The sequence below is a fragment of the Carettochelys insculpta genome, chromosome 19, assembly GCF_033958435.1.
Source record: "Carettochelys insculpta isolate YL-2023 chromosome 19, ASM3395843v1, whole genome shotgun sequence".
NCBI classification, from domain to species: Eukaryota; Metazoa; Chordata; order Testudines; family Carettochelyidae; genus Carettochelys; species Carettochelys insculpta.
Window position 1 is genome coordinate 2273289 of NC_134155.1, and position 25440 is coordinate 2298728.

A 25440-nucleotide genomic window follows, 5' to 3' on the forward strand; every position below is an offset into this window, starting at 1 on the left:
TCCCCCAGTGGAGCGGTTCCCTGCGGGTGACAGATCTGAGGAAACGTCCCAGGCTGAGGTGTCAGCAGAGGAGGTTTTGGAACAAATTGATTAAACCGGAAGAAGTCACCTTGCGTGACCGGCTGGTGTCTCCTGATATCTCCGAAGGAGTTCAGAGTCAGCTACTGATGTGATATGTAACCGGCCACCTAAATCAGCACCAGAAGACTGCAGGGTTGCAAGCGTGCCTGTAAAGCTGGTTTTTTAACGGCTCCAGAAGCGATCCAGGCCATTACAATTCTTTGAGGGGGTTAACTGCCGTAGATAAGGGGGAGCCAGGGGATATAGTGTACTGAGCCTTTCAGAAAGCCTTCAATAAAGTCCTCCAGCAAAGGTCCTCAGATTAATTAAGCGGCCATGGGATAAGCGGGAAGGGCCTCTCCTGGCTCAGTAACTGATTAAAAGGGAGGAAACAAAGGGTAAGAATAAGTGCTCAGTTGCACAGAAGAGAGGTAAATAGTGGAAGCCCCCAAAATCTGTACTGGGAACAATGCTGTCCAGCATCTCCATTAGTGTGATGAAGTGGGGGGTGTTTGTTCACCGGGTTAGGTTGCGTGTGTTACCTGAAGTTACTACAGGATAGAAGGAATGTGCCTCAGTTTCCCTAACTTCACAGTTTCCCTGGGCAGCACCCGTGCAAAGTGGTGAGGAGAGTTTCTGAGTGATGACTTCTCACACCAAGACCAGGCCGTCCAAGGCACTTTGTAACCTAGACAACCAGATACCCCCTTTCTTCCCCAGGAAACAGGACACAGGCGGGAGGAGGGGTCTGGCTGGTGTGAATGGGAACTGGGCTGGGGAGTGGGGCAGTCTGGGCTGGCTGGAGAGGGAGGAACTGGACCAGGGCCCAGCTCAGGGACCCCTCCAGGCCCTTCTCCCCAGGATGGATGGTGCTGACGGCTTCTGGTCCTTGTGGTGACCCGTCTGGTCTGCGCCATGTCCCTGTCGCCTGATAACCTCCTGTTCTCCCTGCTAGGTGAGTCACCTCTGCCTGCAGATGCGGGGCAGGGCCTGCCCCCGCCCCCGACAATTAGTGATCTGCAAAAGGGGTTGAACAGCGAGGCGGTGAAATGTACAGTCAATATAAAATCACTCAAGTCCAGGTACTCTTGCTGCAAAGAGTTCCGGCTGGAACCCCCAAAACGCTCTGGGAACACTTTGCCCGGGGCAAGGTGAGCGTGGCCTGGGTCCTCCTCCCCCGAAGGGGTGGGGCTGTGGGTCAGCCTCCCCCAGCCATCCCTTCAGTGCAGCCTGCCTAGTGCCACTGGTGCTCCCATGGGGATTTAAAGGGCCCAGGGCTCCAGCTGCAGCAGTGGTGGCAGCAGCCAGGCCCTGGTAGCTGTCCCCTTTGTCCCCCAGATGCTGAATGGCCACTGTGGGCCAGCAGGGCCCTGGGCCAGTGGGCCATTGTCTGACGTGGTCCGGAGTTCTTACACCAAAGCCCCAGCAGGGGTGTCCTGTTGTTCCTGTGGGCAAGTGGCCCTGCACTGGGGTGCTACTCTGCAGCCTGGACAGCGACTGCCCTGCGATCTGCCGCCTATTCTGGGGCAGCTCAGGGGCCTTGACAGGCCCAGGGAGGCTCTGCAGGAGCGGCTGGTAGGGCAGTGTCACGGCCTAGGGCAGAGAGACCTGGGGGGAGGCCGGGGGCGGGGTGCAGCAGGGGCTGTATGACACATCTCCTGCAGGTGTCACCCTCCTTTCCCTGTTCCTCAGCTCACACCCCCACAGCTTCCAGTCCGCCTCCAGCCCCTTCTGCCCTGCCCCAGCAGCAGCCACCTAGGGACTGCGTGGGCCCCACAGGAGCTGGAGGTAGCAAGGGCGTCATTCAAGGCCCAGCACCCTGTGCTCTACTGACCCCTTTCACCCACCCTCATTTTCCTTCCCAGCCTGCAAGCTACAGGGCAAGGCCGGGGCTTGCCGAGTGCGTGCGGAGCCCAGCGGAAGGGGGGTGCTGCTGGGGGAGCTGTGACAATGGGGCATTCAGCCTTCCGAGGCCAGCCCCCGCACGCCCGGCTGGGGCTGGCGGATTGCTGCCTGTTGTGTGGTTCTGCTATGCGTATTCGGCAGCTGCCGAGCTCCAGACCAGGAGCAGCAGACCTCGTGGCCTCGCACGTGCCCACGCATGGGGCCCAGGCATGGCACACACGGAGCACTGCTAACGTGCCCTGCTTTATTGCCTTTGCCTTGCGTCTCCCCTCCTTCGCCATGGGGACGGGATAACGGGCCAGTCGACAGCTCTTTCCACACTCGTCAACCATGTTCTCAGGCCGCAGGGCCTGACCCGAGAAGGGCTCAGCACCAGCCCAGCCAGCCACAGCAGTGGGCTGTAGGGATGCTCAGCACCTCTGCAAAGCCAGCCCAAGGGCAGCCCCACCCCCCTGCTCCTAGGGCTCCTGCACTCGACACAGAGGTGACCACCAGGTGCATGTTGTCTTTTTTCTCAGCCCACCATCCAGCCCTGTGCCTGCCCCCAGCCCTGGCCCGATGCAGAGCACACTGGCCCCACGCCATGGCCCCTGTCTGATAGGGCTGAGCCAGGCTCCCTGCTCCCGGTGCTGTGACTGGGTGTGTGTGTGTGGAGCAGGATCACAGCACCTCTCTGGTTCGGCCCTTTGCACTGGGCTGTGAGCCACGCTCATTCAGTGCCCTGCAACCCACCTGGAGACTCCCTGCGACCGACTGCTGGGGCGAGGTGCTTGGGATGCATGGGAGTGTCTCCAGACAGCCCTGATTCAGCCCCAGGGCAGGGCCTGCCAGCAGCTGTCCTGCTCAGTCACGGCAGCCTGGCCAGGCATGGGCGGCTCTGTTGGCATGCTGCTTTCCCCCACAGGTCAACGGCCGGTGTGAGAGGCTGGGGGCCGGGTCCCATGCCCCGGGGACAACTTGGCCAGTCTGGGGACAGTTGTTGAGCACAGCTGCCCTGGGAGTGAGGAGCCAGGCCTGGAGAACAGCAGAAAGGTGAGGAGGGTCAGAAGGTCTTCCAGGAATTGGGGGCTGGGGAGGGCGGAGATCAGATAGGTGGGGGAGGGGAAGGAAGCTCAGCTCCCAGATCAGACAGAGCCTGGGTGACTTTTATTGTTGGCAGCTGCTGCTGCAAAGCCCAGCCCCAGCTGGGCCCTGTGGCGCTGAGGCCACACAGGGAAGGTGCTGGCCAGGGCCTGCCTGGCCAGTGGATAGGCCAGGGGATGTGGTGCAGTACCAGTGAGTGGAAGAGCTGGTCTTGCTGGGGCAGAGGGGGGCACCGCAGAGGGTGTGCAGGAGAAGGTGGCAGCTTCACCAATAGGGCTGAGGATTTTTCCCCATGCGTGGGAGGGAGATGGGGGGGAGTCAGCTAAGCAGCCCCACCCGTGAAACCCTGGCAGCGTGGGTGGAGCCCACCTGAGCAAAGGGCTACAGCTCCAGGGATCAGCTAAGCAGGGACTAGGGCTGGCCGAACGGTGGGGGAGCTAGGGGGGATCTCCAAATGTAAAGCAAGGGAAGCAGAGAGGCCCGAGGAGCGAAGCCTGGACAGCGCCCACTGCTCCGGGTGGGCACCAAGGAGCCCCTGGGCTGGATGCCCCCGCCACGCCCGCTGTGCCCAGGCAGCTCAGTACCATTGCCTCCAGCAGGGGAAACTGAGGCAGGGGGCGGCCCAGCGAGCCAGGCAGGGGCGGGGCGCCAGGCTCCCGGCGGCCCGCCTACCGCGGGGACAGAGCCCGGGCCCGGCCTGCGGGTGGCCGCTGCGCTGCGCTGTGCTGCCCGCCCCTGCGCGCCGTGGCTGCGCTGCGCCCCCGTGCGCCCGCCGCTCCATTTCCTCCGGCAGGCCGGGCCGGGGGAGCCTGCGCCCAGCCCGCCCTGCGCAGGGGCCGGGCTTGCGCCGCTTCCTGCAGGAGCGCGGAGCCCCGCACGGTCCGGTCCGGCCCGGCCCGGCCCGGCCCCGCCCCGAGCTGGCCCGCAAGGCCGCGCCGCGCAGGATGGCCCGGAAGGTGCAGCGGACGGAGGTGTGCGCGGACTGCAGCGCCCCAGGTGAGCGCTGCGGCCTGCGGCGGCCGTGCCGGGCAGTGCCAGGCCCGCGGCTCCCCCTGCGCCAGGCGGGCGGCTGCTGCGGGGCCCGGCCCGGCCCTGGGGACAGCGCAGAGAGGGCGGGGTTCGGGGGCTTCTGCCGGAGCCGCCTTTGGAGCCCCCGTTGGCCCTGGGATGCAGAGCAGTCAGTGCGCCCCCCTCGGGGCCGGGAGCTGGGCACGAGGCGGGCACCGCTGCCCCCCCCCCAGGGCGTGGTGGGGCCTCGCAGACCCCGACCGCTGTCTCACCTGCCCCCGCCCCCGGCAGCCACACCCGGATGCTCGCATAAGCCAGGCTCTGCTGCTGGGGGGGGGGTGCCCGCTGCAGATGCGGGTGGGTTGCCATGCCTCCTGCTGCAGGTGGGGGCGGGGTGCTGGGGTGCCTGCTGCTGGTGGGGGGGAGTTGCCAGGGTGACCGCTGCAGTCAGGGGTGCTGGGGTGCCTGCTGCAGACGTGGGGGGGGGTTGCCATGCTGCCTGCTGCAGGTGGGGGGGGGTGCCAGGGTGTGTGCTGCAGGCAGGGCCAACTGATGGATTCCTGCCCCAGTGACTCCCTCGGTCATACTGGCTACAGTCCTCTTCTCACGTGGGTCCGGGAGCTGCGTGGCTCTGGCAGGATGGGTCCCTGGGCAGGGGTTGGGTTGGGGCAGTGCGGCGAGGGCAGGGTTGGCTGTCGCTGGCTTCTCATGCTGCCGTGGCTGCTGGGTGTTGAACAGCACCAGACCATGTCCTCGACTCGGGCGGGCTGCGTGAGTGTGGCCTGCTAGGGCTGCTGCCTGTCCATCTGTCCGTCCTTCCAGCCCTCCAGGGCTGCCATCCGTGGCAATGCCAGGCACTGGCCTGGACTGCAGTGCTTTTGGACAGATGGGCTGAGCTGTGAGCTCCCCTCCTGCAATGCTACCTCCCTGCCCTGGTCAGTGTTGCCAGCGGGGCCTGGATGGGTGCTCAGGCCCCCTCGTAACAGTGGGGCCCTGGGGTTCCCCCTGTTTGCTAACAGAGGACCCTCACTCCTGCAAGGGAGCCAGCCAGCTAGGGAGTGTAGGGCTGGCACGGCCGTGCAGGCAGGTACCCAGCACCACCCATGCGGGGTGGGAAGGGAAGGGAAGGGGCCGAGGTGTCTGTTGGTACTGAGCACCAGGGGCTGGCCCTGAGTTGTGCCCTGGTGTCTCTCACTGCGGGGATCCCTTGCAGTGGACCTGGGAACCAGACCCCTCAGTCCAAGTCCGCAGGAGGGCTGGCGTTATACGACCCGGCCCGAGGCAGGCGGACGTGCCCAGTGGTGGTGAGCAGGAGCCGTGTGAGTGCTGGGCAGGCGGCCGTGTGCACTCCCAGCGTGTTCAGAGCACAGCCCCCCCAGTTCCCTGCCTGGCAGCTGAGAGCCCAGCAAGTGCCAAGAGCGGCCCTGCCAGGGGCGCCAGGGGTGGGGGGCTCATGCCTGCGGGTGGCTGGGTGACTCGGGTACTCTCACAGCCCTGTGCGAGCTCTCCTTGCAGCCCCTCCCACCACTGGGAGTGTGCCTGGCAGTTTCACGGTGGTGCCGGCCTAGCCTGACTCCTGAGGGTGAGCTCGCTGGGGCTGGGAGCCCCAGCAGTGGGGAGATCTGGGGGGCTGGGCTGAGCCTTGGCCTGTTTTCTCCGCGCTTCTCTCAGGTCATGCTGGGCAAGGACTGGCCTGGGCATGTGCAAGCGAGTGTCACTGCTGGGCAGTGGTAAGGGGGAAAGCGACCCCCCCCAGCTGGGACCTCCTCTGGGTGCAGGCACAGAGAGCTCCTGGCTGTCCTGGTGCTGCTGAGCACCACAGGCAGTTTGGGGAGCTCCAGCAGCGGCTGTGCCAGGTATCCAGGGCCGTGGGGTTGGCCTCTTCTCCCCTGCAGCGTGGCCATGTGCCAGGTTACTGGCCATGCTGCCTCCATGCCAGGAGGTCTCTGGCATCCTCCTGCAGTGGAAGCAGGCTGGCGCCGGGGGGTTCCTGCTGCTCTGGCACCGTAGCATGAGTGGTACCCTGCAAGAGCCAGGTGCCAGCTGCTGGCACGGTGCTCTCAGCCCCACGTGCGATGGGCAGAGCCGGTGGGGAGGCACCAGGCCTTGCCCCCCGAGCAGTAGAGTGTTCTGTTCCCGCCGGCGGAGGCACAGATATAGCCAGTCTGGATTCCAAGGCCGCTTGTGCCTGTGCCATCTGCATGCCTGCGAGGTGCCCACGCTTGTCCTTTGGGGCGTGGGGGCGGGGTGTGATGCGCAGGCTGGGCTGTCACTTCCTCCCCGTCCCCGCCACCAGTGGAGACCCCCCACATGGGGCAGAGAGGGAGGGAGCCGCTGCCCCGGTGCCCCTGCTTTGTCGTCACTCGGGAGGGTCTGTTCACCAGCCCTGGCTGCAGGCCACCTGCCCCTTACCGGCCAGTGGGGGCTCGGCTCCCAGGCTCCTTTGTGGCCATCCAGGAGAGTTCAGTGTTGAACTATTGCCCTGGGGGAAGGGTTCTCTGTGCCCCTTTCGGGTCACTTTGCCCCTCCCCCACACTTCTGCCAAGTAAAACCCCAGCCCAGGGCTCAGCAGCATGGCGGCTCCCCCACCCCCACCGGGAGAGGGGGCAGGGCTGGGGGAGTGCGGGAGAGTCAGCAGAGCTTGGCGTGCGGGGCGGGGGGCCAGGCTTTCTGGTGCAGCCAGGAAGGAAGCATGGGGAGGGCCGGCTCCATCCGCAGCAGCCGCACGCTTCCTCTGTAGGGATACTGGGCTGGGACCAGCGCCAGGGCTGGGGAAGGTGCTGCCAAGGCCCCCACCCTTGGCAGTTGGGCCCAGGCTCCATGGGGGGCTGGGTGCATCCCTGGCAGGGGAGGGTGCCTGCTGGCTGGCTCATGGGACCCTGGTGCTTGGGAGGTGCCAGCACGCTGAGGGTGCCACGGCAGGGCAGCGGGGGGGTCTGGGAGCCATGCAGAGCCCCGTCCCATGGAATTGCTGCACCCTCAGTGGTGAATTCACTGCCTCCCAGCAACCAGACCCAACCTGCTTCCCCCTGGCCGGGCTGTGGCCACTGCAGAGGCTTTGTCCTGGGCTAGCCAGGCCCTGCCAAAACCTCCCTCTCTGCCTGGCCTGGGGCCTAGTGCCCGTGCTGCATCCTGGCCCGCTCAGTGGGCTGGGCCACATGGGGAGAGCGCCCATGGCTGTGCTGGGGCCAGCAGGTGCCCGTGGGAATTGGATCCCACAGGCCCAGCTTGCTGGGATTCCAGCCCACTGCCGTTCCCCCTGCACCAGCCCATGCCAGTTGCAGGGGGGCAGTGGCTGGGCTTGGCTGGGCTGGGCCGTGCCTGGGCCCTGTTCTGCAGGGCACGGGGCTGAGGGCCAGGGCGATAGGCGTGCTGGGCTCTTTCCCCAGCTCCCATGTTGGACTGAGCTGGCCCCTGGCTGTCCGGATGGGCTGGGGTCCATGTGCTGCTTTGGAGAGCTCGGCTGCTCTGTGCTTGGGGTGGGGGGGCTGTGGGAAGGGAGCCTTGGCCCCCCTTGCTGCGGTGCTTGTGTGGACACAGTGCCCTTGGCTTGTGGCTGTCTGTTATGCAGCAGTGCTGGGCCACATCTTGCCCCCATCTTAGTCCCTGGCTGGCTCGCGTGCAGGGTGTGGCTGGACTGGGGCTGCAGGAGCCCTGGACCTCCTTGCACTTTGCCCCTCCCAGCCCTGAGCTGAACACGGACCCCTCTCTGCTCTGCTAATCGGGCGTAAGGTGGGGCTCTGGCTCCCAGCAGCCTGGGAAGTGCAGCCAGGCTCTGCCCCCCGCAGCAGAGAGACAGGGCCAGGCTACCCCCTGCAGCGCTGCAGACTAGTGCAGCTGGGGATGAGTGTGGAATCCAGGACTGGCCTGGCAGGGGGCAGTGGCAGAGCTTGGGGCAGGCTGGGGGGCAGAACTGGCCTACAAGGGCATGGGGTGGGACAGGAGCGGGGCAGAGCTGGCATAGCGGGGCAGCGGTGGGGCAGGGCTGTGCCTCGGTCCCAGCCCTGTGGGGGCAGGGAGCTGTGCCTGTGGAGGTGGCCCCAGCCCCAGCACGAAGCGTTTGTTCTCCCAGTGACATTTGCGCCCCGCGGTCCCTGTGCCCAATGGAGCCATCCCAGAGCCTGCTCTGCGCCCAGCTGGGCGGGAGGGCACCTCGCACGTCACAGGAACCGGGGCCGTGCCAGGCACGGCTCAGCTGACGCTGCCTCAGGGGGCAGTGTAAGAGTCTCCCCCTCCCCTGGGAGCTGGGTGTGGGGGGTCCAGGCCAGGGACATTAGGGTGTCACCATAGGCCCCAGGAGCTTCAACCATGGACCAGGGCCCTGCATGGGGCTAGGCGCTGTGTAAACACGAAAGGAAAAGCAGGGTCGGGGGACACCAGCAGGGCTGTGCGAGGGGGGCCCAGGGCCGGGCTGGCAGGGGCTGTGGGTCGGGGGACACCGGCAGGGCTGTGTGAGGGGGCCCAGGGCCGGGCTGGCAGGGGCTGTGGGTCGGGGGACACCGGCAGGGCTGTGCGAGGGGAGCCCAGGGCCGGGCTGGCAGGGGCTGTGGGTCGGGGGACACCGGCAGGGCTGTGCGAGGGGGGGCCCAGGGCCGGGCTGGCAGGGGCTGTGGGTCGGGGGACACCGGCAGGGCTGTGTGAGGGGAGCCCAGGGCCGGGCTGGCAGGGGCTGTGGGTCGGGGGACACCGGCAGGGCTGTGCGAGGGGGGCCCAGGGCCGGGCTGGCAGGGGCTGTGGGTCGGGGGACACCGGCAGGGCTGTGCGAGGGGGGCCCAGGGCCGGGCTGGCAGGGGCTGTGGGTCGGGGGACACAGGCAGGGCTGTGTGAGGGGGCCCAGGGCCGGGCTGGCAGGGGCTGTGGGTCGGGGGACATCGGCAGGGCTGTGTGAGGGGGCCCAGGGCCGGGCCGGCAGGGGCTGTGGGTCGGGGGACACCGGCAGGGCTGTGTGAGGGGGGCCCAGGGCCGGGCCGGCAGGGGCTGTGGGTGGGAACTGGGGGGCACTAGCAGAGCCTTTGTGTGCCCCTGGTGGTACAGGAGGACCAGTCTGTGGGGCTGGGGGTGGATTCCCTGCCCAGCCGCGGCCTGGCGAGGGGGCAGGTTGTTGCAGGCTGGGTGAGGGTCTGCCTGTGCTGAGCTGTAGCCTGTGCCCCTTGCGAGGGTCTCCCAGGCCCAGGGGCGGGGGTGCTGCCGCATGCTATGAGCCAGGCCCCCTGCTTGCCTGTTGCTGTGCCCCACGGCCAGGGCCCAGAGCCCCTCTGGGCGGGGGCTGGGGACAGCAGCACAGGGCATCTCAAGCGGCCCTTTGTTCTGCAGGACAAAGGGCTCCATTCCGGCTGGGCGGGGGAGGGGCTGGTGTTAGCCGGGGCAGCGGGAGCAGGGCGCCCAGGCAGGCTGGGTCCCTGGGAGCTGGGGAGTGGTGGACGGGAGGCCAGGTGCTGGGTTAGCTGGCTGGCTGGCCGAGGGGCTGGGAGCCCCAGCCCAGCTGCTGGGGAATGGCCGTGTGCTGGCACGCCCTGGCAGAGCTCCGTGGGGCGCGGCTGGTCCCAGGTGCACAGGGAGTGGAGACATGCCCGAGAGAGGCCCCTGCTCCCTGTGCATTCCTGGGGCGGGCGCAAGGCTCTGCCCCAGGAGGCCAGAGCAGTGGTCAGGGTGCAGGACTGGCTGCTCTCCCTCCAGCTGCTGAGCGCTCCCCTGGCCACGCCACCCTGTTCCCCCCCGCCCCCAGCACCTGGCGCGGCTGAGGGAGCGGCGTGTGGGCGAGGAGCCAGGAATAGCTCTGCGTGGGAGTCCGCCGGCTGGGGGAGGCAGGAGCTGGGCTGGGAGCTGCTCCGGGGTGGCCCCCCCACTGCGAGGGGTGCATGGTCAGCAAGTAGCTCTGCCCCCGGCTCACTGAGTGGGCTCGACCCGTTGTGCCCCTGGTGAGCGCAGGCCGAGCCCATTGCCGCCTCGCAGGGAGTCCTGCGTCTGCCCCAGCCCCCGAGGGCCCTGCTCGGGGGGTGAGAGCGGGTAGCTGTGGGGGGTGGGTGCTCCAAGCCCTGGCCTGTGACAAGGTGTCGGGAGCCGAGGGGCTGGCGTGGCATGGCTGGCAGGGTGGGTGCCGTCTGGTTCACGTGGCCCAGGGCAGGCGGCAGGTGCCATGAGCTCAGGGTGCCCATAGAAGGGGGTTCACTCTGCCCCGGCCCGAGGCATGTGTGACCAGCAGGGGGAGTCAAGGAGTGCCAGAGCCCCGGCGCTCCCCTCCGCGTGGCAAGGTCTGGGTGGCTCTGCGGGGCGGGCAGGACCCTGTGCCCATGAGCTGTGCAGTAGGCGCCTGGCATTGCAGGTGCCCAGTGCAGCCCCTGGGGTGCAGAGCTGCAGCTGCAGCTGCCGCCCACCCCCAGCTCCTTCATGGGCAGGCCCCTGGTGGGGAGCACAGGGAGCTTGTGGCTGCCTGGGCCCAGACCGGCAGCAGATGGGAAGCGTGGGGTGAGAGCTGCCAGCAGGGGCAGGACTGACTGTGTGGGGCTGAGCCCAAGCTGTGCCGGGTGCCCACGTGGCTGCTGCGTGGCTCGCGGGCTGGGTCGGGCCGCGGGCTTCCGCCCTCCAGCAGAGGCCCCTGCGCCGCAGGGCCTGGCTGGCGCCTGCCCGGGGTCCCACACCTCTGCAAGGGAGGGTGGCAAACACGTCTGTCTGCCTGGGGCTGGCCCCTTCTGCCCGGCTTGGCTGTGGCTGGGCACCAGCACTCGGGGTGGGTGTCCCCCATCTGGGGAGCGGGCACTGTGCCCCAGCCCCGCAGAATGCAAACCAGTGCCAACCAGGCCTGCCGCCCACCGCCGGCCGCCTCAGCCCTCCCCAGCCCCTGCTCCCTGTCCTGGGCCACATTGCTGTGGGAACCTGAGGGCTTTCCTAGCTACGGCTGAGCCTGGAGCTGTTGCTAGGGAAACCCTAACAACTGTCCCCATGGCAGCTGCTGGGGTGCAGCCAGGAGGGAAGCTCCGGGCAGGGGCAGGTCACTGACACCCACACAGAGCAAGGCTGGAGGGGCAGGTGGCACCAGCGGTGACCGGAAGAGCGGCGTGGGGGTTGGGGCAGGACACAGACAAGGGGCTGTCCAGGCTCTGCACCTGGGGGGCACCACGTTCCCCCACGGCCAGCCGCCCTGCCTGGTGCCCTGCTGGTGCCCTGCTGCCGACCAAAACTCCCCAGGCTGGGTCCTGGGCTGCCCCCGCTCCACCCCGCACTCCCTGGATTCCCTCACCGCGTGGCACCAGGGGAACGGGGCAGCGCCTTGCCTCTGGCTGCAGCCACCCACCCTGGAGCAAGCCAGGGCAGCCCCTTCCGCCGGTGCCTCGGGAGCCGTAAGGAGACCTCACCCTGAGATGGGGCAGGGCTTGTTCCTGGGCACGCAGCCAGGCTGAGTGAGAGTCAGCCAGAACCCAGGAGTCCTGGCACCCCCCCAGCTCTAACCACTGGATCGTGCTCCCCTCTCAGAGCCAGACAGAACCCAGGAGTCCTGGCTCCACCCCCCCAGCTCTAACCACTGGATACCACTCCCCTCTCAGAGCCAGACAGAACCCAGGAGTCCTGGCACCTCCACCCCCCCAGCTCTAACCACTGGATCCCGCTCCCCTCTCAGAGCCAGACAGAACCCAGGAGTCCTGGCTCCCCCCCAGCTCTAACCACTGGATACCACTCCCCTCTCAGAGCCAGACAGAACCCAGGAGTCCTGGCTCCACCCCCCCAGCTCTAACCACTGGATACCACTCCCCTCTCAGAGCCAGACAGAACCCAGGAGTCCTGGCACCTCCACCCCCCCAGTTCTAACCACTGGATCCCGCTCCCCTCCCAGAGCCAGACAGAACCCAGGAGTCCTGGCTCCCCGCCTCTGCTGCTCTAATCCAGCTGCCACCCAGAGCTGGGGCTTTGGTCCCTTATAACTTGCCTGGCCAGGTGCCCTGGGCTGTTGTGCCCACCCTGGGGTCTTGTCTCCCTCTGGGGTGAAGCCCCGAGTGCTCACAAGGGAGGTCCCCTCCTGCCTGGCTGTGCCCTTGATGGGGATCCCGGGGGGTAGGGGGTGCCTGCTGTGGTGCTGGCTTGTGCCAAGCTGCGGGGTGGGGTTCCAGCCGGCAGCGTCCCCCAACCCCTCTCCCGCCTTGCAGATCCTGGCTGGGCCTCCATCAACCGCGGCGTGCTGATCTGTGACGAGTGCTGCAGCGTGCACCGCAGCCTGGGCCGCCACATCTCCATTGTCAAGCACCTGCGCCACAGCCCCTGGCCCACCCCGCTGCTGCAGGTGGGCATGGGGGGCCTGTGCTGCCTGCGTGTGTCTGTCTGAGCGCGGCCGTGCCTGGCGTTCCCAGCCCAGCTGGGCGCATGCACCCCCTCCCCTGCGTCTCGCACCCCCCGGCTGGGCCACCGCACTGAGCCTTCTGCACTGCTGCCCCCACACCCAGCCTCCTCCCTTCTGTGTCCTGCAGGCCTGGTCCTCTGCCACCCCGTCCCAGCACCCCCTCCCCACCGGGGCTGAGCGTCGCCCCATCCCAGCCCCCACCGGGGCCAAGCATTGCCCCATCCCAGCCCCAGCCTTCCCCACCCCCACTGCGTTGTCGTCCCATCCCAGCACCCCCCAGCGCTGAGCGCCATCGTGTGCCCTCAGCCCTCTTCCCCCAGGCAGGAGCTGGGGCCTTTCCAAGCCCCAGTGCTGCCCAGGGGCACGTGGGCTGATGCTGCGTCTTGGGCAGTCGGGGGGTCCTAGGGCTGGGATTGTTCCATGTACCACAGCTGCTCTGCTGTGGGCTGCCGACCCTGCCCATGGCTTGCTGCTGGCTCCGCCTGGGGCTCCCCCAGTCTGCACACGCAGCCCTGCCGTCCCCCTGGCTCCCCGTGGGCGGCCCGGCTCAGTGGGAGCTGCCCTCCCTGGCGTCTCTCTCCCCAGATGGTGCACACGCTGGCCGGCAACGGGGCCAACTCCATATGGGAACACTCGCTGCTGGACCCGGCTCAGGTGCAGAGCGGGCGGCGCAAGGCCAACCCGCAGGACAAAGTGCAGTAAGTGTTGGCGCTGGGCCCCCTGTCCTCCTGCCCGCCCGCCTTCCTCCCAGCCCTTCTCACCCTGTCCCCTCTCCCTAGCCCCACCAAGGCCGAGTTCATCCGGGCCAAGTACCAGATGCTGGCCTTCGTGCACAAGCTGCCCTGCCGCGATGACGATGCTGTCACAGCCAAGGACCTCAGCAAGGTGGGGGCCCAATCGGCGGGCAAGTGTGGGCAGCAGCTGCCCATGCCGGGCTTCTGGGGCAGGGCTGCTCCCTCGGGGGCTGAGAGCGGAGGGCAGGGCAGCGTCACGCGGACGCCTGGGGCTGCCCCCTCCAGCCGTGTGGGCTGTGCATGTGGGGACCCTGGGCTAGGGCAGTCGTCAGTGGGAGGCCTGGTCCTGTCCCCCTCCAGCGCCACATGGGGCACCCAGCAGGGGCTGCCCGCCATCCCCAGTGAGGCTGGCACAGCTCCAGCCCTGAGACCCTCCCAGAGCAGGTGCTGCTGGGCCACCTCAGCCCAAGGGCTCCTCCCTTGGCCCAGGGGCACGACGGATGCTGTGCCAGGGGTGGCCTGACAGCTCCCCAGCAGGATGGGAGTGGGTGGCAGTGCAGGGCCCAGCTGGGCGGTGGGGAAGGGGCGGCTGCTGGCGGTGCAGGGCCCGGGCGATCAGCAGTGCAAGGGTGGGGGGAGTGGCTGGTGGTGCAGGGCCAGGCCGGGGGTGGGGCGACCTGCAGTGCAAGGGTGGGGGGAGTAGCTTGTGGTGCAGGGCCAGGCCGGGGGTGGGGCAGCCGGCAGTGCAAGGGTGCGGGGGGTGACTGGTGGTGCAGGGCCAGGACTGGGGTGGGGCGTCCAGCAGTTCAGGGCCGGGACAGGGGTGGGCCAGGGGGTGCAGGACCAGGCAGCTGACTCTCTGTCATGTCTCCTTTAGCAACTACACTCTAGTGTACGGACGGGGAACCTGGAGACCTGCCTGCGCCTGCTCTCGCTGGGCGCCCAGCCCGGCTTTTTCCACCCGGTGAGGCCTGGCCGGGCACCTCCGCCCTGCTCAGGGGGTGGGGAAGGGGTGCCTGCTCTGGGCCTTGCTGGCTCTGGGGGAGCAGAGGTATGGGCTGGGGGGCGTAGTGGTGATGCCAGGTCTCTGTTCCTGTGCTGGCACTCGGTACTGGGGGAGGGCAGGGCTCTGGGGGGCCTGGGCTGGGTGCGGGGGGCGGGGGGCCAGGCTGGCTGGTCTGAGTGTAGGGGCAGGGCTGGGCAAGGGGCAGGGCACTGGAGGGAGGCTGGACTGGGTGCTGGGGGAGCTGGGCTGCCTGGTCTGAGTGTGGGGGCAGGGCTGGGGGCCGCGTGTGCTGGGCTAGGGGCCAGGGCTGGGGGCCTCCTCTCAGCCCCTACCCCAGGTCCAGCTTCACCCTGGTGCCCAGCACAGGGCTGCCCGGGGGTGCAGAGAGGTGTGAAGATGCCCCCACAGGCCCCTTCCCATCCCAGCCCTCAGGGCCCTCCCCTGGAGCCGCAGCCCTGGGCCTTTCTCGTGGTAGGGGGCCCGGGCCAGCTGCCCTGCCTGAGCCCTGCCCTGCCCTAGGAGAAGGGCACCACCCCGCTGCACGTTGCGGCCAAGGCCGGGCAGATCCTGCAGGCGGAGCTGCTGGTGGTGTACGGCGCTGACCCGGGGGCGCCCGATGTGAACGGCAGGACCCCTATTGACTATGCCCGGTGAGTGAGCGAGTGCTGCCTGGGTGTGCCCCCCTGCCTGGCTGCGCTGGGGGTCCGGCGGCTCTGGCCAGTGACTGGAGACCCCTGGCAGCTCAGGGGCATCTGTCTGCGTGGGAGCCTTGGCCGGTCGCTGCCTCGCACCCTGCCAGGGCCCTGGCGGTGCCCCTGGGCCTGAGCTCTGCCCTCCCTCTGCAGCCAGGCGGCCCAGCACGAGCTGGCGGAGCGGCTGGTGGAGTGTCAGTACGAGCTGACCGACCGACTGGCCTTCTACCTGTGCGGCCGGAAGCCAGGTGAGTGCTGGGCCAGGCAGGGCGTGGGGGGGCGGGCCCTGAGAGTGACTGCTCCCTGGGGGGTTGTGGAAAGGGGGTGGCTGCACCCAGGGAGTGGGGGAGGGGCTGTGCTGCTGCAGGTCGGGGGCAGGGAAAGGGGGGTGGCTGTGGGCAGGACCCTGGACCCCTGGCTGGTTGTGACCTGAGGGGAGGGTGGTTGTGGTGCTGTGCTGCATGTGGGGCCCATGGGGGTTGCTGGGGGCCTGGGTTGAGCTGCTGCCCATGGGCCCAGGACAGCCCCTGCAAAGGAGGTGTGAAGCCCCCTGGGGGCAGGTGGTCTGTGAGGCTGGGGCTGGGCCTGGGGTGGCCGTGCTATTCGGGACTTTAGGGGTGAGAGGTGCCGGTGTCTGGCTGCTCTGTGGAGGCTGGGGGCAGCCCGTGGCTCTGGGGCCCTGGCGCCGGGCAGGGGACAGGGGTGGCCTGGGGCTCTGGGGCCCTGGTGCTGGGTGGGGGGCAGGGTGGCACGTGGCTCTGGGGCTCTGGTGCGGGGTGGCTCTGGGGCTCTGGGGCTGGGTGGGGGGCAGGGTGGCCCGTGGCTCTGGGGCTGGGTGAGGGGCGGGGTGGCGCGTGGCTCTGGGGCCCTGGCGCCGGGCGGGGGGCAGGGTGGCACGGGGCTCTGGGGCCCTGGGGCTGGGTGGGGGGCGGGGTGGCCCGGGGCTCTGGGGCTGGGTGGGGTGCGGGGTGGTGCGTGGCTCTGGGGCTCTGGGGCCCTGGGGCTGGGTGGGGGGCGGGGTGGCGCATGGCTCTGGGGCCCTGGCGCCGGGCGGGGGGCAGGGTGGCACATGGCTCTGGGGCCCTGGGGCGGGGCGGGGTGGCCCGTGGCTGTGGGGCCCTGGAGCTGGGTGGGGGGCGGGGTGGCCCGTGGCTCTGCGGCTGGGTGGGGGGCGGGGTGGCCCGTGGCTCTGGGGCCCTGGGGCTGGGTGGGGGGCGGGGTGACGTGTGGCTCTGGGGCCCTGGCGCCGGGCGGGGGGCAGGGTGGCACATGGCTCTGGGGCCCTGGGGCGGGGCGGGGTGGCCCGTGGCTGTGGGGCCCTGGGGCTGGGTGGGGGGCGGGGTGGCCCGTGGCTCTGCGGCTGGGTGGGGGGCGGGGTGGCCCGTGGCTCTGGGGCCCTGGGGCTGGGTGGGGGGCGGGGTGACGTGTGGCTCTGGGGCCCTGGGGCGGGGTGGCACGTGGCTCTGGGGCTCTGGTGCTGGGTGGGGGGCGGGGTGGCGCGTGGCTCTGGGGCCCTGGTGCTGGGTGGGGGGCAGGGTGGCTCTGGGGCCCTGCGGCTGGGTGGGGGGCGGGGTGGCGCATGGCTCTGGGGCTCTGGGGCCCTGGTGCTGGGTGGGGGGTAGGGTGACTCTGGGGCCCTGGTGCTGGGTGGGGGGCGGGGTGGCGCGTGGCTCTGGTGCTGGGTGGGGGGCGGGGTGGCGCGTGGCTCTGGGGCCCCACTGAGGGTTCCCCCTTGTTTTGCACAGACCACAAGAACGGGCACTACATCATTCCGCAGATGGCCGACAGGTGAGTGCTGCCAGTGCCGGGAGGAGCTGCTGCCACCCTGTGGGCACTGCAGGAACTGCAGCCCAGCACCATCGCCCAGTTGCCCTGCCCTGGAGAAGGGGCGTTTGGTCTGCAGCCCCAGCCCAAACCCCACTGGGCTCCCGCCCCAGGCTCCGGCTGCCCCTCAGGGACCGGTGCAGAAGGGGCCCCTGGTTCCCATGGCTGGTGCCAAGCTTGCCACTCGCTCAGTGGTGCGAGCACCAGCCTGTAACCCCTGGGGTGGTGCACTCTGCCCTGGAGGGGGCCACTTGGGGGCCTGGCGCAAATAGGTTAAAAAAGGGGGGTGCTCAGTCTGGCGAGGGGGCGGGTCCGGACTCGCTGACCTCCGGGTCCCTTCCTGCTTGGGAGCTGTGTGTCTGCTCGTGGTGCCTGGGCGGGGGCTGCCCACAGGGCGTGGCGGTGGCTGTGTGCCCTGGGTCTGCTGCCAGAGTGCTGCCGTGGCCGTGGCCTGCCACTCTGACTGCATTTAACGGCTCCTTTGTCCTGTTCTCCCTCTGCTGCCTTCTCCGGAGCGCAGGGTGCGCCCAAGGGGCACGGCGCAGAGGTATTGTCTGCTCCGCGCTCATCTCTGTGCCTTCCGCATGCTGCTGGGACCAGGCTGCTGCGGCTGGGGCAGCCCGCGGGTGGCAGGAAGGGGAGCTCCCCACCTGCCGACCCTGCTCTCCCAGCCCTGCCGGTGCCCCTCACCCTGACCTGCAGCTCTGCCCTGGGGCAAACCCCCAGGCCTGCTGGTGCCTTTAATTCCCATCCTGCAGCCCCTACCCCCCACCCTGGGACCTGACCCCAGCCTGCGACACTTCTGCCGGTGCCCTTCTCCCCGACCCATGGCCCTGCCCCCCTGCTCCTGGGACGTGCTCCTGGCCTGCAGCAGCTCTGCTGGTGCCCCTCTCCCCGACCCACGGCTCTGGGACCTGCCCCCCAGCCTGTGACAGCTGTGCCAGTGCCCATCTCGGACCCATGGCCCTGCCCCCCACCCCTGGGACATGCTCCTGGCCTGCAACAGCTCTGCCGGTGCCCCTCTCCCTGACCCACGGCTCTGGGACCTGCCCCCCAGCCTGTGACAGCTGTGCCAGTGCCCCTCTCCGACCCATGGCCCTGCCCCCCACCCCGGCACCTGCCCCCGGCCTGCAACAGCTCTGCTGGTGCCCCTCTTCCCACGGCCCTGCCCCTGGGACCTGCTCCCCAGCCTGCGACAGCTCTGCCAGTGCCCCGTCCCCGACCCACAGCCCCTGCTCTCCTGTTCCTGACCCCGCCTGCCCGTACCCAAGTCCAGCTGTGGTGCCGGTTGGCGCCTGGGGGCTGGGCAGGCTGCCTGCTCTTGCCCCTTTGCCTGAGAGCTCAGCGCGTGGGTGCCGGGGGCGTGAGCTGGCAGTGACCCCTCTGCTCTCTCCCCCGCCGTGCGCAGCCTGGACCTGTCGGAGCTGGCGAAGGTGGCGAAGAAGAAGCTGCAGGCGGTAAGCGGCGCTGGGGTCTGGGCCCTGCCCTGGCCAGAGCCCCCGTGAGCAGGCACCAGCTGCCAGGGGGTCGGCTCATCCCAGCCCCCAGGCATGGCCCCTCCCCCATGGAGCCCAGGGCGGAGGGGCCGCAGCTCAGCGTGGGCAGGACCGGGCTGTCCCCTGCCCCTCTGACCCCTCACCTCCACTTCCAGCTGAGCAACCACCTCTTCGAGGAGCTGGCCATGGACGTGTACGACGAGGTGGACCGCAGGGAGAACGACGCCGGTGTGTGGGCGAGGGCAGTGCCGGGGGAGGGGAGGGCACCCGGGTACGGGGAGGGAGGAGGGTGCCACCAGGGAGTGGGGGGCAGTGCCAAGCTGGTGCACAGGGCAGAGGGGGAGAGGCTAGGCCAGCGTGTGGGCCTGGGGTTCGGAGCCCAGCTGGGAGCCCCAGTACTGCAGCCTGGCCCTGGGGTGCCCACGCCCTATGGAAGCCAGTGGCAGGTGCCGAGTGCCTCCCCCTGCTACAGCCCAGGTGCTCAGCTCCAGCCTGCGCTCGTGGGCCTGGCTGGGCCAGGCTGAGGGTGGCTCCGGGATCTCCCACCCAGAGGAGGGTGGTGTTGGCTGGGAGCAAGCCAGCCCTGGCCCTGGCCCTGGCCCAGCTGCTGTACAGGGCAGGCTCGAGCCCACATGCTGCAGTGCCCGTGAGGGGCGCCCATCCCAGGTGCCCCCAGCGGAGCTGGGAATGGAGCCCAGCTCGCGGCCCTGGAGCATGGGCAGACAGGCCGTGGGCCGGGGGGGTTCGTGTGTGGCACAGCTGAGCCCCCTCCCACCCAGGTCACCCCCTGGAGACCAGGGCAGGCCGGCCCTCTCTGCTGGAGGCCTGGGGGTTGGGTCGCAGCTGTCTGCTGCTCTCGGTGGGGTTGCTGTGCACTGGGGAGGGTAGAGGGCCAGGTCTGGTGCCCGCCATCAGACGGACACGGCTACTATGAAACGCCCCCCTCGGGGCCGCTTGGCCCCTGCCCGTGTGGGGCGGCCGGTGCCAGCCAGGAGTCCCATCGGTCCCTCTGCCGTGGCAGGTGCTCAGCAGGCTGGGGGCTGAGAGCTGCCCGGGAGCAGTAGCAGGAGTCGGCGTGTGTTGAGTGCGATGTGGGGGGCCCGGCCCTCTCGGGTGGGCGAGGCGAGGCAGGCCACGGCACGGGGTGCCCTTGTGCCAGGCAGGTCGCAGCGGCTCTGCGCTGGGCCAGCTCATGGGTGCAGGGAGGCTGCGCTGCCGGGGCCAGGCGGGGGACGTGGCTCAGACGGAGCAGGCGGGAACTGTGGCCCGCCCTCCTCATTCCTTGGCAGCCGCTGACGGCTCCCAGCAGGCAGGGCCGAGCCGGGCCAGGCTGGGTGGGGGAGCAACCGCTGAAGTTCCTTCCCTGCCGGGGGCTCCTGCGTCCAGCACAGCGGGGGCCGGGTTGCCTTGGGCAGCGCTCCAGGTGGGTTGGGGGTTCCCACACAGGGGGCAGCCGGCTGCAGCCCGCGGGCAGGAGCTAGCGGGGGGGCTGGGAGCAGCCGGGGGCACGGAGGCGAAGGGGGACGGGGGCGTCGCCTCTCCACTGCTGAGCAGCTGCTCCTGCCCCACACTGCCCTAGGGAGCCCTGAGACCACGGTGTCTGCACCCACCTTCTGCCTGGGGGGTCTCACCGTCTGTGCTGGCTGCTGGGGGCCTGGGCTGTCGGCTGGGCCTCGCCCCCCCCCACACCCCGTGCTGTCCAGAGTGGATGGAGGTGGCCACGGAGGACCCAGCTCCTGCAGAGCGAGGCTGAGTCGGGGGGCCGTGTGCGTGGGTGGGAGCTGGCGTGGGCTCCCTCCAGGCGCTGCAGGGCAGCCCAGAGCTGCTGGCAAGTGGGGCAGCCTCCCCGGTGCTCGGTCCAGAGCCGCGCGTACCACGAGATGCCAGGCCGCCGTGGGGAAGGGAGCTCCCAGCCAGGATACTGCCCTGGGGCCATGCCTGGAGCCAGCTGGGGCTTGCGCTCCAGGCTTGGCCTTGCTGGCTGGAGCCGTGCCCGGTTAACGGGGGTGCTGGCTCCTCCCACTGGCGTCGGCTCCTGCAGGGCGTGGGTGGCTTGTGCTGGGCCCTGCCCACTGCCCAGCTGCCTGTGCTCTGGGGCTCCCTGCCCGACACCGGCCGAGTCCAGCCCCTGCAGGCACCCGGGCGGGAGAGAGAGCTGCGCATGGGCCTGGAGTGCGGAAGCATCTGGCTCAGCAGTGGGCTCCTGCCATTCTGGGTGCCCCAGCCGGGGGAGGCGCGTGCCCTGGGGCGTGTGGGGCTGGTGTTGCTGGCTCTGGGGCAGGGCAGGGGCTTTCTGGGGCACCCGTGCACTGAGTAGAGCAAGCGTGCCAGGACCCCTGGCTCCCGCCCTGGCTCTCTGCCCCCCGTGCGCATGGGGGCGCGTCAGCTGAGGCGGGGGCGGAGAAAGGCCCCATAACCCCGTCTGCTCCCTGCAGTCTGGCTCACAACGCAGAACCACAGCACACTGGTGACGGAGCGCAGCGCTGTCCCCTTCCTGCCCGTCAACCCCGAGTACTCAGCTACCCGCAACCAGGTACGCGCCCGGGAACCTCACGCTGGCACCCCAGGGCCTGGTCCCTGCGTCGGGGCCCTTCCTCTCTCCCTGCGCCGGAGGGTCCTCAGTCCCAGCCTGCAGCCCTTGCCTCCCAGCCTGGGACTCCACCCCACATCCCTGACCCGCAGCCCTTGCCTCCCAGCCTAGGGCTCCGCCCTGACCCGCAGCCCCTGCCTCCCAGCCCGGGGCTCCACCCCACGTCCCTGACCCGCAGCCCCTGCCTCCCAGCCCGGGGCTCCACCCCACATCCCTGACCCGCAGCCCTTGCCTCCCAGCCTAGGGTTCCACCCTGACCCGCAGCCCCTGCCTCCCAGCCCGGGGCTCCACCCCACATCCCTGACCCGCAGCCCCTGCCTCCCGGCCCGGGCTCTGTGACCCCTTCCCCCCCTTGCAGCCCCTACTTCAGGTTGTGTGGCTGGGTAGTGGGGCTGTGGGCCGCCTGCCTGTCTCACCCCCCTCCCTCCCTTCCCCAGGGGCGGCAGAAGCTCGCCCGGTTCAATGCCAGGGAGTTTGCCACCCTCATCATCGACGTCCTTAGTGAGGCCAAGCGACGGCAGCAGGGCAAGAGCCTGGTGAGCCCCACTGGTGAGTGGCGCGGGGGGCAGTGTGGCATTGGCCGGCTGCCCTGGTGCATTGTGGGTATTGAGGCACTGGGGCCCCCGTCTCCCCTCAGACGCCGTCGACTACCCGGTGCGGAGCCAGAGCGAGGCGGACGACCAGCACGACTACGACAGCGTCGCCTCCGACGAGGACACGGACCAGGAGCCGCTGCGCAGCGCCGCCCGCAACAACCGGGCCCGGGTGAGGCCTGGGCTCCCCCTGGGCTCCCCTGACCCCCTCCCCGGGCGCCCTCCCCACCTCCTGAGCTCCCCGGGGGACCCCCTACCCGGGCGCCTGCCCCCCGTTGCTGGGGGGCGGGGCGGCCAGGCAGCCTGCAGGCTTGCGTGTGCTGGACCCTGCGCTCAGTGGCTCTCCCCGCAGAGCATGGACTCCTCGGACCTGTCGGACGGGCCCATCACGCTGCAGGAGTACCTGGAGGTGAAGAAGGCGCTGGCAGCCTCCGAGGCCAAGGTGCAGCAGCTGATGAAGGTGAACAACAGCCTGAGCGACGAGCTGCGGCGGCTGCAGCGAGAGGTGGGTGCGGGTGGGGACGCAGGCCTGGGGGCAGGGCCCAGCCGCGCGGCCGGGGTGGTGGAGGGGTGCCTGGGGCCCTGCTGCTGGGCGTCTTGCCTTTGGGAGGGGGTGGCAGGGTGGGGACGCCCGTGGGCCAGGTGCTGTTGGCGGTGGGGCCGCAGGCATGCACCGGGTGCTGTGGAGGGCTAGGGGTTTGGGGCTGCCTGTGGGCTGGGCACTGAGGGGTGGGGCCACAGGCAGGTGCCAGGTAGAGGGCGGAGCCACTCGCTGCTCTGTCCCCCCAGATCCACAAGCTGCAGGCAGAGAACTCGCAGATGCGGCAGCAGCCGGGGCCCGCGGTGCCAGCCCCCAGCGAGCGCCCAGAGCACGGCCACGCCGCGGCCATGGCAGCAGCGCACCGGCGAGACCGCCAGGCCTTCTCCATGTACGAGCCGGGCTCTGCCCTCAAGCCCTTTGGGCAGCCCACCGACGAGCTGGTTGGCCGCCTGCAGCCCTTCCACTCCAGCGTGAGTCCTGCGGGCCCGGACCGGGCCAGGCTGCCCTCCAGAGGGACCATGGGGAGGGGGCTGCCAGGCCAGGTCTTTGACCCGGGTGCCGTAGGCCCTGCGGCTGGCAGAGGGCAGCACATGGGGAGGCCCCGAACAGCCCCCGTGGTAATGGGGCGGGGCAGCGCCGGCCGGCCGTGACCAGAAGGTGGCTGGGCCAGGAGTGGCGCTGTGGGGCAGCCTGTGCGGGTCGGGTCTGTGCTCTGGCGCAGAGGTGATGTTTGCTGTGCCCGCAGGAGGCGGAGGAGGAGGCGCTGTACTCCACGCATGTCCCGGCCAGCGTGTACCGGGTAAGGGGCCAGCTGGTGCAGGCTCAGCCATGTGGGACCCTGGTGGCTGCCCTGGGGTGGGGGGCAGTGGGTTGCGCTCCACCTGCTGTTAGCATGGTCCATGGCCCTGGCCGCCCGTGGGAAGTGTGCCCCCTGCAAGCTCAGCCTGGGGACACCTGCTCCCCTCCTGGGGCTGTGCGCCTGGGCAGTGCCACCTGCCCCTGGCTCTGGGTGCAGCTCAGGCCCCGCTGGGGACCCCTTGCGGGACAGGGCCCGTTGGCATGGCCCTGGTGGGAGGGGCTGCTGTGGGAGCCAGGCTGGCATCCGTGTTCCTTGCTGACTCGGCTCGCCCTGTCCCCTTGCAGATCCGGAAGGGGGTGTCAGCCTCCTTGGTGCCCTTCCCCCCCTCCTCCCCGCTGCTTTCCGGCACGCAGGACAGCGCCCGCCACATGGTGATGTACCCCTGGGGGACCAAGGGGGGCTGCAGCCGGGGGCCGTCTCGGGCGGGGCGGGGCGGGGCAGAGCTCTGCACTGGGAGGTTTCCAGCAGGGGATTCCCTAGCCCCAGCCCCAGCCCCGTGGGGCAGCAGGTGTCAGGGACCTTGTGTGGAGTCTGCACCGACTCTGCCCCATCTCCCTCCTAGCCCAGCAAGCTGGACCGGCACGGCAGCGGGGCTGACAGCGACTATGACAACACACAGGCTGGTGAGGTGTTGCTCAGGTGAGGGGTGTAGCTGAGCAGGGGGTGGGACCTGGGGAGGTGCTGCTCAGGTGAGGGATGTGGCTGGGCAGGGGGCGGGGCCGGGGGAGGGACTGCTCAGGTGAGGGGTGGGGAGTGGCCTGGCTGGGGTTAGAGGGCAGGGCAGTGTGCACCTGGTGCTCTCTGGGCCCCTGGCAGCCCGGGGGCAGCTCTCCCGGCGAGTGCACTGGCACAGGCCCCTCCTGGCTGGAGTTCGGGTGGGCCTGGTTGATGGCGAGCTGCCCGGCCAGACCCTGCTCCGTCCCGATCCCTGCAGCGTGGACGGGAAGCGGTTTCTGGACCTGGGGAAGGAGGATGAGTTCCACCACGAGCTGGAGGCGCTGGATGGGGAGCTGGAGCCCGGGCTGCCCAGCACTGAGGACGTGATCCTGAAGACTGAGCAGGTCACCAAGAACATCCAGGAGCTGCTGCGGGCTGCCCAGGAGTTCAAACACGACAGGTGGGGCCGGGCTGGGCCGGGGGTGTTAGCGCTCTAGGCAGGCAAGCTGAGCTCCTGCCCTGGCCAGGCTCCCATGTTCCCATGGTGGGAGGGGCTGGGGGCGGCCAGCCAACGAGCCTGTGAGCTTGCGTTGGCCTCCGGGCTCTGCCTCAGTTTCTCGGGGTCACTGGTGTGGCCGTGCCCAGTGCAGGGACAGCTGCTCCAGCAAGGCAGAGGGCCCCTGGCACAGCGGTGGGGCTGGGCCTCACGGCTCTGCCTTCTTCCCAGCTTTGTGCCCTGCTCGGAGAAGATCCACTCCGCCGTCACCGAGATGGCCTCGCTCTTCCCCAAGGTAAGAGGGGCTGTGGGGTGGCTCCCCTCCCCCTGGGCTGCCCTGGGGCTCAGCCCCCTGCCTGGCCTGGCAGGGAGCCCAGCCCCAGCCCTGCTTGCCGTTGCAGAAGCCGGCCCTGGAGACAGTGCGCAGTTCCCTGCGGCTGCTCAACGCCAGCGCCTGCCGGCTGCAGAGCGAGTGCCGCAAGACGGTCCCACCGGAGCCGGGCGCACCTGTGGACTACCAGCTCCTCACCCAGCAGGTCATCCAGTGTGCCTACGACATCGCCAAGGCCGCCAAGCAGCTGGTGACCATCACCACCCGCGAGAAGAAGCAATGAACCCAGCCCTGTCTGCGCCCCGGCTGCACGGGGCATCGCCCGGGCAAGTGTCCTTAGCCTGCCCCCGCACCACGTGTTCTGCACGAGGGCTGCAGTGACCCCCTGCCACCAGGGTGCTGGGCGGGTCCCCCAGGCCCACGTTGTGGGGCGGCACGGAGCGCGTCTCTGGCTATGCCCCCGGCCAGGTCCTGGGGTGGGCCGCGCATGGCTCTGGCTGTGCCTTTCTCTGCTGTCTGTGTCCTGGGGCGGGCAGAGTGCGGCTCACACCAGGCTGCCCAGAGGTGACCCCCAGCGCTGGCACTGTGGTCTTGCCCTCTGGGCTCAGTGAGGTGCAGCCAGGCCTGGAGAACAGTGCTGCCCACAGCCATGGGGGGGATGCGCGTGCCCCGTACATAGTCCCCCATTCCGCTCTCCCCCACCCCGTCATGAGCCAAGGAACCACTAACGAAGCAGCAGGGAGCTCGCCTGCTGTCCCCTCCCCTGTACATAGCGTGTGTAGCTGTTTGTGCCAGGCAGAAAAGCTGCCCTCTGTGCCCACAGCGGCATCAGCCCCGTCCTGCTGAGGGCGCTGCCCGCAGCATTACACTGGAACCGGAGCCCGGCCCTGGCCGGCATCCGGCACGTTCTCCCTGTGCGTGTGCCCCTCTGGCCTCGGCCGCCCCTGCCTGCCCCATGCCCAGCTGCTCTGGGGCAGGTGCCAAGCCCTGGGCATGCTGCCCGGGTGTCTCTCCGCAGCCAAAGCCCTGGTGCCGAGGGGCCAGGCTCACCATTCCCGAGCCGGGGCGGGGCGGGGCAGGGCAGGGCAGACGGCCAGGTGTACTGTATATTTGTATGAATAAAGCGGTGACTGTGCCCTGCCTCCTGGCTGCTGTTCCTGCCTGGCAGTGTTCCCGGGGGGGCACCGTGCAGCTCCCAGTGCCCCACAGCAGCTGCCGACACTGCAACTTGCTGCA

At 69.6% G+C, this 25440-nt stretch overlaps 1 protein-coding gene across 2 annotated transcripts; it reads left to right on the plus strand.

Annotated features, from left to right (window-relative positions):
* Window positions 1-3743: 3743 nt before the first annotated feature.
* GIT1 (GIT ArfGAP 1) lies at window positions 3744-25339 on the plus strand. Of its 2 annotated transcripts, none has more exons than XM_075013517.1 (21): window positions 3744-4044; window positions 12195-12328; window positions 12971-13083; window positions 13165-13270; window positions 13997-14083; window positions 14645-14775; window positions 14971-15065; window positions 16563-16605; window positions 18050-18098; window positions 18293-18365; window positions 20573-20670; window positions 21165-21276; window positions 21365-21492; window positions 21673-21825; window positions 22110-22331; window positions 22607-22660; window positions 23005-23091; window positions 23283-23359; window positions 23655-23837; window positions 24105-24168; window positions 24257-25339. In XM_075013517.1, the coding sequence occupies exons 1-21, from the start codon at window positions 3993-3995 to the stop codon at window positions 24485-24487; spliced, it is 2292 nt and encodes a 763-aa protein (XP_074869618.1). In that variant the 5' UTR covers window positions 3744-3992; the 3' UTR covers window positions 24488-25339. The 2 variants fall into 2 exon arrangements, with proteins under 2 accessions (XP_074869618.1, XP_074869617.1); XM_075013516.1 differs by having other exon boundaries at window positions 3855-4044; window positions 24275-25339.
* Window positions 25340-25440: the final 101 nt, after the last annotated feature.